The sequence below is a fragment of the Quercus suber genome, unplaced genomic scaffold (genome assembly GCF_002906115.3).
Source record: "Quercus suber isolate HL8 unplaced genomic scaffold, Cork oak 2.0 scaffold_19, whole genome shotgun sequence".
NCBI classification, from domain to species: Eukaryota; Viridiplantae; Streptophyta; class Magnoliopsida; order Fagales; family Fagaceae; genus Quercus; species Quercus suber.
This window is the reverse complement of record NW_027069484.1, coordinates 1,969,941-1,982,472: the sequence shown is the minus strand read 5'-3', so window position 1 is coordinate 1,982,472 and position 12,532 is coordinate 1,969,941. Positions and strand designations below refer to the sequence as shown.

The window sequence follows — 12,532 nt, the reverse complement described above, 5'->3', positions numbered from 1 at the left end:
ATGTAGAAAGTTTATTATAAACCATTCTAAAACAAGTCTACATCATTTTGAAATTATATTATTTCCTACTTAATATATACTAAGCCTTCTATCATATGATCACAATATGAGATTATTTAAAATTCTTCCTTGCTTGCACTTATATTTGCAAAATTCAAGTAATATTAAATTTCAAAATAAATTAAGAGAATTTGACAAATAATTAAAGGAAAAGAAAAATTCAACTAAACTAATCCAGATACTATGCACCCACTGGAAAGAAATTCACTGAATTCATTAATTCTAAACAAAATCGAGTAAACCATTGAACAAATTCCACCAAGCCCACCTAAACGCTATGTATAGTGTCTATTTGGAATCATTATATTTGTCTTCTTCTTTGTTGAAAATGGGTTAATGTACTTGTAATTGAAAATATAATGTTTTAAAAAGCTTATGACAAACTCACACCAAAAAAAATTGCGAAAGGAAACACAAACCACCTCATTTCAATTCCTAATGGATTGAAAGATTTCATCTTTGCCTAGAATGTCACATCACATGATAACTAATTATTGACACCTCATTATTGACACCTCATTTTACAACCCGCATTTAACCTTACCTGGAGGGTAAAAAGGTAATTTTCCCTTGAAAATATGTATCTTGATTCTGGTCATTAAATCCTTAATCTCATTTCACTAAAATGATATTGATGTTGTAACAATCAAATCGACTCGTCATAAGCCTTAATCGGACCACCAGATTGAAAGTTATCATCAAATCAAGTTTTAATGGTTGAGATGCACTATCACAAATTGAGTCCGACTATATGTAATTATGAACAATTGATTTCAATTGGTTATAAGTATAATCAATTTGAGATCGATGATGTGTCATAATTTGATTGGTTAAGCCTAAAATTTATGGTAGAGTTGCACACACCTAATTAACTAGATAGTTAAACATTAATCATTCAATGAGTAATTTGTGCAATTATTTTTTAATTAGAGTAAATTTGGAACTAATTAGGTCTGAAATGGGAGTGATTGGAGCCTATTAGTGTTAATTAGGAACTAATTTGGGACATATTAATGCTAATTGTGCTGAAATTGTTTTCTAACAAATGACCTCTGCTCACAATTTTATTAATATCTTTTAGAATATTTTGAATCTATGAATGTGATTAATTTTTCCAAAACTAGACATTCGGAACTTCAATTTGAGCACAAAAATGAGACAATTTTGATCAGAATTGACTAAGATATGATTTTTTGAAATTAGCTCTTCATGCTGTTACAGTAGTTACAGAAAAACCAAATTTTACTTGCTCCTCACTCTCACTGATCTTCACATTTAATGCACCAAATTCCTAAAAGTATATTCCCTCCCAGCTTTCCACCACTTCAAGATAACGACAATAACTTTCTCAAAAAAGATAACGACAATAACAACTATTTCAACGTGGCCACTGATCATACATGCTGTTACAGTAGTTACGGAAAAACCAAATTTTACTTGCTCCTCACTCTCACCGATCTTCACATTTAATGCACCAAATTCCTAAAAGTATATTCCCTCCCAGCTTTCCACCACTTCAAGATATCGACAATAACTTTCTCAAAAAAGATAACGACAATAACAACTATTTCAACGTGGCCACTGATCAGTCCCTTCAAGAATTAATAATGTTTTATATACCAACGTCGAAAGCAAACTGCACTACTAGTTTTGGATAGGCATTAGCCACCATCAAGTATGAAATCTGTAAATCAACCAAAAAAAAAAAAACTAAACTTCCTCTTTTACACATAACGTGTACGTTATAATTATCTCTTTGTAGGGGCAAACCAATATAAATATCCTATATTTGGTTAATTTCCTTGATGTAGACAAATAGATATATAAAGTGGTATATATATTAGTAAATTAGAACATTGGTATCTAATAGTGTAATTATGCGTTCAAGGAAGCGTAATTGGTCCTATAAAAAAAAATAAAAAATAAAATAAAAAAGGAAAAAAAAGTGAGGGTAATTGGTTATTTCACTCGCACACCCTAGTGACCAATCAAAGTAAGACACGTGGACCAAGTTATCATGCATGAGTGAGACCTATTCCACTTAATACCCTATAATGGGCCATGCAAATTAAAGGCCAATCCTCATCTCATTTAGTTATCATCTCTAAAAAGAAGTTAGAAAACAAAAAAACTCTCTGAGCTCTCTCTGCGACTTTACCATCGGGTCCTTCATTTCTTAACAAGGTTTCCACTACAAGTTCATGCTAAACTGATTCTAGCTCCACTTCCCTCAAAGAACCCTAAGCTAAGGTGAGAAAAATCTAGGTTTAAACTCTTTTAACCATGAATCTCCATGAAATTATTAGTTGGTTGTTGTTTGCGTTTGAGAAATTTCTTGTAGAAACTGTTTTCTAGTGGACGTTGCTGTGAAGTTAAGTAGTTACATGAATTTACATGTGGGTGTGGTGATTTCCCAAGAATATGGCTTGCATGTATGATTTGATTTGAAAGTTGAAACCTATGCTTGCATATACTCTTAGACGATAGATTAAGGCAAATGACTAAATGAACTTATGAAATCGCTAATTTATGTGCTGCATGTGTAGTTGATTGAGTGATTTGAGCTTATGCATTTCATATACTTGTTAAAAGTTGTGCTAATCTGTTGAGTTGTTTGATAATTTAAAGTTTTGAAATTTTCTACGGCAACCATGGAAACAGTATATTGAGGGTTATTGCATCGTGTGTCTAGCATATGTTTATGAAATTTTAAATGAGGATAAGGCCTTTTGAGGACAAAACTGTTGACAGGGAAGTTTTTGTGCGTAAAACATGAAAAATTATGTAATAAATTGTACACTGTAACTTTGGATATCTAGAGTAGTTTAAATGAAACCTAAAACTCATATCTTTGCAATGGAAGGTTTCCTACCAATTGGATGAGTATAAAATTATAATACAATTTCTAATTTGACTAAAATTCTGTTAGGGCTGCAGATTTGAGTAGGATGGCTTGTATGATATTTTATAAATTATGGATTTATGCTTTGGCTCTGAAAAATTCTTGGAAAGTACTAGATATTCATAGTAGTCACTTTGGAAGTTGGCATGAAATTTGGATGGAATTTGATAGCCCATTTAGAATTTTGTAAGTGAAGTCTACCCTGCTGGAATAGGCAGTGATCAAGTGACATACCTAACTTTGAGGATTTATTTCCATAGTTAAAAAAATGAACGAAGTGAGCTGTAAATTGTTATGCTCATCATTTGGTACGTCTAGAGCCTAGATAAATTTTGAAATGCCTTGATTATGTTGTTTAATACACATATGATAAATTGTAAATGTTGCAACTACAGTTTCTGTTTAGTGCACAGCTTTGCAATTGTTTGATGGTTGACTGATTCTTCCCATGTTGGTTGATTGGGATGCCTTAAACATATTGTGTGGGGTTATTAGGGGCTTAGGACAGATTGGAATGGTGATAATTGAAGAAATTAGATTAGGTATTAATCAATGAGATATATGCCAAGGGTTGTGGTTAACTAGAGTTATGTTGCAAAGCCTGCGTTTGGATAGCAATTTTTCTTACTCAAAGTAAAGTTGCGTTTTGTGTATTTTTTTTTTTTTTTTTTCCTTTAAGTTAGTAATTAGCCTTTGCTATTGGTCTAGGAGGAGTCACGGAAGATAGGTGAAGGCTGTGGACTTGCTTGAGACTCTTGATTGATCCAACTGCTTATCTAAATAAGGGACTATGCTATGAAAATTTAATAGTCCATATTTTTAGTATATGGATATATTATTATCAATGCTCAAGTAAACTCAAATTTTATACTTGTTTACAAAAGAGTATTATGCATTGATTGAAAAACAAACTTTGAAAGATTACAATTATGTCTTCATTACCAACACAAGACTTACAATGATTCTAAGAGTTTACACAAGGTCACAATTTGCCAATCAAGTCCTTCGGACCTAATAGTAAGTGTGTTAAATGGTTTAAAAAAAAAAATCAACTTTTGAGCTTTTGGTGAATCTAGAAAATCTGAATGAAAAAATATTTCTCTTTGAGCCTTTCTTTTGGTGGATTTTTCTTAGTTTATATTAATTGATTTCTGATTGTGAGTTGTTGGTTTTGCTTGTAGAAATTTTAGAACACTAAGTTTAAAAAAGGTTCGTTGTTGTTTTATTTTACGAGATTCAGTATTGATAATTTCTACAGGTATCATTTGATTCTCACTTTGAAGTGCTTCCTATGAAAATAATTCGTAGTATTTGGAATCATAGGTAGGTCATCATATAAAACCTTGTACATTTTGATATATTTCATATCATGTTAACTTTTTTTAATGATCAAAAGTTTTTATTTGTTTTATGGTTTTTAAAACTTGAAAAAGGATTGATATTATACAAAAAAAATGGAACAATATTATTGTTCACGAATGTGCAAATGTGCCCATTATATTTTTTCAGGTCTTTATATGCAACTACAGTCTTCCTAGAAGTTTCCTCACACTCTTCCTCATTTTTATTTATCTTTGCAGTATTTTTAAGACGATAACATGGAAGACAAGTGTGGAATCAAGAATGATGTTACAGAAGTATTCTTTTTCCAATAGAATCAATGCTTTAATGTTGCTTTCGTTCTCATTATTTTTTATTATGAACTCTTTTGTTCTCATAATCCATTTTGCTAATGGTAATTTTTGGCTTGTGCAGTTGATAGGCAATACCCCAATGGTATATCTCAATAATGTTGTGGATGGTTGTGTTGCCCGTGTGGCTGCCAAGCTTGAGATGATGCAACCATGTTCCAGTATTAAAGACAGGCATATAACTCTTAATTAACCTTTTTTTTAATTGATTGTATTTTGGTATATATAGGTTGATATAAAAACTAGGGTGAATTGCAAACTACATTCTTAAAGTTTGAGGGTGTTTAAATTTTACGCCATGAAGTTTCAGAATTTGAATTTTACCCCCTAAAGTTTGAGAATATTTGGATTTTATACCTTGACGTTTTAGAATTTGAATTTTACTCCCTAAATTTTAGAAGTGTTTGGATTTCACTTCCCAAAGTTTGTGAATGTTTGGATTTTACACCCTGAAGTTTCAAAATTTGGGAGTGTAAAATCCAAAACTCTCAATTTTAAGGGGTACTCCAAGAGGTAAATCCAAATTCTGAAATCTCAGGATGTAAAATTCAAACACCCCCATACTTTAGGAGTGTAATTTGCAATTTACCCTAGAAAATATTATATTTCCTTAAGAATCTTATTTTAGATATGCATTTGAATGAAACTTTTGGCACGTAGGATTGCATATAGTATGATCCAAGATGCAGAGGATAAGGGTCTGATTACACCGGGGAAGGTTGGTACATTTGTCATATAGGTTTTGCTCCTTCCAAAATTTCCTTTCTTGGTAGAATAGAATTGAACCCAAATAAAATATATCCTCTGATTGCACCTATGGCTTTTCATAAGGCATTTGATACACATTTTCATTGCACACTATGCTGTTATTAACCTCATTATGACTTAAAACTCTTAAAGTGAGACTCAGACAACCATTCAGGGATTTGCTTCACAGTTTAGTAATGCTCATATTACGCTGTTTTATTTCTATTTTTATAATTTTATTCTCACTTCTACTTTTAATTCTTTGTTTTTCTAGTTTATCTTTAACAACTCATATTTAATTGTATATGAGATATTGTTATATATGTGGTCCAAATTACTGAACAGTTGAACTAACATATTTTTCATTGATTTTGGACATGTTTGAACAATGGCAAAAGACTGTTCTCATGGAGATAACAGGTGGCAATACTGGAATTGGGTTGGCTTTCATTGCAGCCATCAAGGGTTACAAGCTAATCCTTATCATGCCAGCTTCATATAGCCTTGAGAGAAGAATTGTGTCCCTAGCTTTTGGAGCTGAGTTGTACCTTACAGATCCTGACAAGGACCATGAAGAAGCTCTTAAGAAGGCTGACGAGCTCTTAAGCAAAATCCCTAATAGTTATCTGTTAAAACAATTTGAAAATCCTGCCAACCCAAGGGTATTGTTTGCGTTTGCATCTGCTATCTTCTGATATGGATAGATGATTGACACCATTAACAAATCATTCTGTCATTCTTAATTCAGATCCATTATGAAACCACTGGCCCAGAGATATGGAGAGATTCAGCACGAAAAGTTGATGTTCTAGTTGCAGGGATAGGTACTGGGGGTACAATAACTGGTGCAGGGAATTTCCTCAAGGAGAAAAACCCAGAGATAAAGGTCCACTTGTGTACAATGCTTGTTTCTTAAAGAGAGAGAGAGAGAAAGAGAGAGAGAGTATTCAATGGTCCATTGACTCCATTTTATCTTGTATAAATGTAGGTGTATGGGGTAGAACCGGTTGAAAGTGCCCTCTTGAATGGAGGACAACATGGTTAGTTAATGCTTAGTAGCTTCAATTCTTTATTCTCTCTTGGTACTTTTCCCTTCTATAATACATATGCATTTTTTGTGCTTAAAATCTTATTATTTTATTTGTACATAAAAAAAGTTCTAGATTTTCAAATTTCACCAGTATCAAACATCCTCTATTTTATGAGACATTACGAGGTGTCTAAACTCAAAAGGTTATAACTTTATCAGATGTGTGATTTTGCTAAATATTAGGTTTTTTTAGAGAGAGTTTTAAACCTGTAGTGCCCCATCTTAATGATTATTTTTTATCATCAGAAACTCCAAATTTCTTATTTGACGATAAAAAGCTTTACTAGTTAAACTAAATATCAATTGGTAATATATTTTGCAATCATCATTTTGGAGTGTCATTAGAGGTTGGACCACCTTTGTTGGTTTTAGAACTGAAAATGGCCTGTTCTTTTTCTTTTATGGGATAGAGATCACTCATGTTTGAACAGTCAATTCCTTGTTAAATTTAGCTGGCATAAATCATTTAATGTCTCATTATATGTGATATTTATTTAACTTATATGTTTTGCATTTGATTTTAAATGACAGTTCTCTAACTGTCACGCGAATGCACATCTCATAGGCAAGCATCTGATTCAAGGAATTGGTGCTGGTTTTATCTCTGCTGTTCTGGATGTCAATGTGCTTGATGAAGTTATTCAAGTGAGTCTAGAGTATTATATTTGCATTCATCTTGATTTCACATGTAATATTATCTTCTTGTGCTATAATTTTGTAAAGGTACTAGAACAGTCAGAATACATGAAAATGGGAAATGCAATTACAATAGTCTTGCAATGGGGGTACAACCCATTATCATCTTTACAATTGTGTAATCATTAATATAAAATGATTGATGCATTTTGGAAGTGACAGACAATCAGCTCCTTAGTCCTTAACGACATTACAAAGTTCAAGTGTATAGGGTTTTAACCAAGTCAGGTCTTTTCTAATTTATTTAAGCCTTTGAGGGATTTTTGATCTTTTTTAATTTTGGTTTATTTCAATCCTGTCTATTGGTAAAGTTCATTTCAGTTGTACTTTTTCCAAGATATATCATCCAGATGTGAGTCGATTTATGGAGTTGATTTATGGAGCTTGCAGTTGGTCGGGTTTCTTTATGTAATGAACAATTCTAATTCTTTCTGAAAGTTTACTTCTTGCAAGCTGATTTCTTGAGTATAGTTTAGAAAAGAAAAGATTAAAATTCATGTTTGGTTCAGGTTGAAAACTGTTTTTATTCGCTATTTTGATAACCAGTTGAGTTCATAACAAAGAAAGCTAATTCTTTCTGAGAAATTGGTCCTCTAGCGCTACTTTTATAATTATATTTTAGAAAAGGAAAGATTCAAAATTATATTTGGTTTAGAAGGATTTTATATTAATGATAATGGACTATTTTATTGGAGACCTTGTTTATCTTGTTATTTTCTTTTTGTTAAGGAAGGCTTGGAAAGGAAAATGCGTACATTTTCATGAAATGGATCATTCTACTAAACATTTACCATACTTAGTGTTTTCTTTGTAAATCTTGTCAAAATATAAGCTTATCCCAGCTATATTGTTTCCATGGCAACATTTCTGATTTCTGTAAGCTGCTACTATGCATGGATTTCCTTGCAATGATTTGAGATGTTTTTGGCAACTTTTTCCAGGTATCTAGTGAGGAAGCTATTGAAACTGCTAAGCTGCTTGCCCTGAAGGAAGGTTTGCTGGTATAGTGATTATCTAAGATAATATGTAAAGGTTCTAGAGGAATTCCTTACCCTTCTTTTTTTTGTTAAACAGATAATATCAACACTGCTTTTGCTGCTTGTCTTTTTGGTTTTTCCAGTTCTTTTGGTGAATGTAAGAGCATGTTTATTGCAGGTGGGGATTTCATCAGGTGCTGCAGCAGCTGCTGCGATAAAGGTGGGAAAGAGGCCGGAAAATGCTGGGAAACTCATTGTCGTAAGTCTTATAGCCTTCCTATTAGTGTTTCCTAGTTAGTGTTCCTAGTAGTGTCATAAATATGTCAGACATGTTTAACCAACCCAAAGTAATGCATATCAATTATCAACCTAATCCAAAAAAATTCTTTTAAAATTGGATATTTAACCTATTTCAAAATATAAAATGTATATTTCCTTACATGGCTTGGAACAAAGAACAGGTTGAGTTTGTATAGAATTCAGGTCAATTATCGATTTGGAACTCCAGAAAAGTCTTTATGTCAGATCTAAACCTGACCTTTTCCCACCCTTAGGTCATTTTTGAATTGTTATAGCCGTGCCTATGTCACGCCCCAAACCCCAAATGCTCCAAAGCAAGAGAAACTGAAGGAGATTCCCCCCTACCCCCCCTCTTTCAAATATGATAAAAATATATAAAAATACTAGAATCTTCGCAAAGTAAGTTAGAGCTCTATAACACATATACAAACAAAACGAAGTATAAATCATGAACCTCCATAATATACATGAATATATACCAAAACCCCAAATGAATCAACTCAAGGCCACAGCCCTTCCTAGAATATGCAATCCAAACAACAAATCTAGGTCTAGCACACCCAAGACCTAAAAACTCCTAGGACCTCCAATAGAATCCAACATCTTCTAGTAGGACTCCACATAGACTAATATATCTAGTCACCAATGTCACATAGACAAGTTCCATGAACTCAAGTGTCATGATACTAGCTGTGTCACAAAGACCGCAAGTATCAGGCATTGGCTACCGTGTCACACAAACTCAAGTGCCACACAAAGACTGCAAATAATAGGTACTAGCTATCGTGTCACACAAACTCAGGTGCCATTATATTAAGCCACCATGTCACAAAGACTCAGGTGTTGCACTACTGGCCATGACACAAAGACTGCAAGTACTAGTTACCGGCCATTGTGTCACAGACTCAGGTGTCACCATATAAACCACCGTATCACAAAGACTCGGGTGTTGTGCTACTGGCCATGTCACAAGACTGCAATTATTGGGCCACCGTGTCACAAAGACTTAGGTGCTTCCATGCCAACGTCACAAAGACAGCAGCATCCAATTGGGTAATCATTGGGTAATCACAATTATCACATATTCACAGCACACATGCACAAACAACATAATGAGCTCACAAGTATGATGTAATTAAATTTCATAACATATTTCCAAGTAATTCCAAGAAAACCTTCAATAACAAATATTTCCACAAGGTTTCCAAAACGAACATATATTTCCACAAGGTTCACAAGATTTCCAAAACCATTCTTTGTCAGGAAGTTTTCTATCAATTTTCCGAATAACACAAGTCAACATAAAACATCTTTAGAATTTCCATGCCAACAAATCATGCATTTCTTTATATGCAATTTCAAATATAAATTTACTGGCCATGTTTCCTGCATTTTCCATAAGCGATTAACTAACAAGAATAGTACACATAGTACATTTTAGGAAAACCAAGGACAATGTTCCAAATTGGGGTTTAACCATAAAATAATTGAGTGCAGATGTGCAATAATGATTTTTTTACAAAAACCCCATTAAAAATATACTTACCTCATAAAGTTCACCAATTTACCTCAGTTGGACATTACACAAGCAAGCAAGTCAAATTACTATGTCCCCCACCAAGTACCATGGAACCTAGAAAGACAATCATCAAGTCTATTAAGAATAAGGCTTATCACAAAGTACACCATTCCAAAACTAGAAAATCCAATCCATGGCCACATGACAAAGTGTCACAAAGACGAGGTTGTCACAAAGAATGGGTGCCAATATACAATGTCACAAATTCAAGGATTACACCAACTCAAGTCAACATGCACCAACAACCAAGATTGAAAACTCATAACTTCACCTATAGCAATCATCTCACCCTAAAGTCAAGTAAATGCAACCTCATAATTCATTGAGGCAATTTATCGAACACTTGACATGCAACAATCACATTCACACGAGCCTAAATAGTCAACTTCAACAACCCTAATAAAACCCATAATGTTGCTCAAGAAAACTAACCCTCAAATTCAGTTTTCAAATCTACCACATCATACATCAAAATTAACGGCTAAGCATTAAACTAATTGCATGAAAATATCACACAAAAACCCAAACCCAAACCCATAGATGCCATAAATTGAAACTTCCAACCCCTAACTTGATATTTTCGACCACTAATCCAAGACAACCCTTCATATTAAATTAAACAAAACCCAAGTAGTAGTATTAACTTAATATGACTAGGATCCACCGTTAATGACAAACACGCATATTTAAACTAAGCTATCAAAGAAATATGAAAATTACCTTTGTTTTTATGACGGCCAAGAATAGAGAGGAAAATCTACAGCTTCCATATAAGATTGCTGGAAAGCTACCACCAAAAGAATGGTGGAGAAGAGAAAAAGATAAGAGAAGGGGTCTACGTGGTGTTCATTGGGAGAAAGTGAGGATGAGTTGTCATCCACTCATTCCATTTGTTGAATTTCCAATTTGCCCTTCTTCTTTCTTAATTTTTCCATTGACCCAAATATACCCAAATGTTTTAAGGGTATTATTGGTTTAAGAATTATTTTTAAAAATATTTTATGAAAAAAATAATAATAATTAATTTTGTTGACAATTTTTTTTACATTTTTTATAAAATTGATATAATTTTTTTTTTAATATAATTTACTAACCATAAGGCACCCGTTAACATTACTTATAAATTAATTATATAATTTTTTTTTTATAAAGAAGAATGATGTCAAGTGCATGGCTTAAAAGTTAAAACTGTAGTTATCAGCATATGTTGAACCCAATTCCATTAACGATATCTTCTGATTTTGCGTGCCACACAGGTGATTTTCCCCAGCTGTGGGGAGCGTTATTTGTCTACTGCACTCTTTGATTCCGTTAGACATGAGGCGGAAAATATGACTTTTGACTGATGTTTTCATTGAATAAGAACTAATGTCTCCACAGAGATGTAGTATGATTAATTTGAGAGATTATCTTCATAGTCTCCATTTTCAAGATATACCAATTAAAAAAAAAATACACATGATATTATACATTGTTGACTCTTATATTTAAACATTTCTATGTGCTCAGAAAGCTCATGGAAAGGCTCAAATAGGATGGCAATTTAATTTAAACACATGTAGTTTGTAATTTGTAATTTGAATTACACCCCATCTGCCTTGGTTTCTATTTTCTAATTAACCAACTTATCGAGAAATTCTAGGGGCACTTCCCTTCCACTCGCGAAAAACTTCGATCTCTGGATGGCGTACTCCTCAGGTGGATGTAATTTGTACAAGTCTAATATATAAAATTATGTAATCTGTACCAAGTCCAACATATTAAATGTCTTCCAAATTTCTTTACCTCTACTTGAACCGGCTGAATTTGTTCCACTATATTAATTGTTGAGGTGCAAAACTTTAGGCAATGTGACTAAGTTCAATGCATGTTTCAGAACTTTCCATGATAGATAATAGAGGATGGTGATTGTCTAGTAAAACTATGGACAACACGTAGTCAAATTCAGCTTTTGCAAGTGCATTATCCTATGGCTCTGTCTTATCCTGGAAAATGCTACAATTTAAATTCCTCAAAGTTCTATTCATGGCCTCACCTCAATTTCATTTGCGCCCATCAGTCTGAGGTGCATGATACTGCTATAATTTAAGCTCATGTCAAACCTCCTCCACAAAGTGAGCCAAAAGTGAGCAAGAAATTTTGGATAATAGTCAAAAGAACAATTTCTAAAAGAAAAAGTCTGCAGAAACTTTGAGAGAGTTTTTTAAGAGAGACATTAATTTGTTTTAATGCAGCATCACTCTCTTCAATTAGCTTCACATAATCAATTTGAGAGGACCTACTAATGGACTGCGTTAGGACTTCCAAAAACTCAAAGGGGAGTAGACTCCGTGTTTGTTCTTGTTGATAGGTTTTCTAGATAGTCAGATTGTGTGGTTGCATGGAATTTTAAATTCCACTACTTTTTGACCATTATTCAAAATTTCTTTCACACAATTTAAGCTTTAGATTACAAGAAAGTATATTAGTTGTTAAATCTTGATGTGGCTT

At 33.1% G+C, this 12,532-nt stretch overlaps 1 protein-coding gene and 1 long non-coding RNA gene across 8 annotated transcripts; one reads left to right on the top strand and one right to left on the bottom strand.

The window, feature by feature from the left end:
• The first annotated feature begins 2,146 nt into the window (after positions 1-2,146).
• On the top strand, positions 2,147-11,800 carry LOC112024905 (cysteine synthase). Of its 7 annotated transcripts, XM_024057552.2 has the most exons (12): positions 2,147-2,310; positions 4,221-4,285; positions 4,543-4,599; positions 4,718-4,827; positions 5,314-5,371; positions 5,799-6,062; positions 6,149-6,286; positions 6,389-6,440; positions 7,056-7,135; positions 8,128-8,187; positions 8,342-8,422; positions 11,299-11,800. In XM_024057552.2, the coding sequence occupies exons 3-12, from the start codon at positions 4,561-4,563 to the stop codon at positions 11,386-11,388; spliced, it is 972 nt and encodes a 323-aa protein (XP_023913320.2). In that variant the 5' UTR covers positions 2,147-2,310; positions 4,221-4,285; positions 4,543-4,560; the 3' UTR covers positions 11,389-11,800. The 7 variants fall into 7 exon arrangements, with proteins under 7 accessions (XP_023913320.2, XP_023913321.2, XP_023913322.2 ...); XM_024057553.2 differs by lacking the exon at positions 4,221-4,285; XM_024057554.2 differs by lacking the exon at positions 11,299-11,800 and having other exon boundaries at positions 8,128-8,218; positions 8,342-8,424.
• On the bottom strand, positions 8,888-10,906 carry LOC112024907 (uncharacterized). Its single transcript, XR_002884191.2, has 2 exons — positions 10,763-10,906; positions 8,888-10,096 (listed from the first exon to the last, which is right to left on the bottom strand). It is a non-coding gene; the product is annotated as an uncharacterized LOC112024907 (long non-coding RNA).
• Positions 11,801-12,532: the final 732 nt, after the last annotated feature.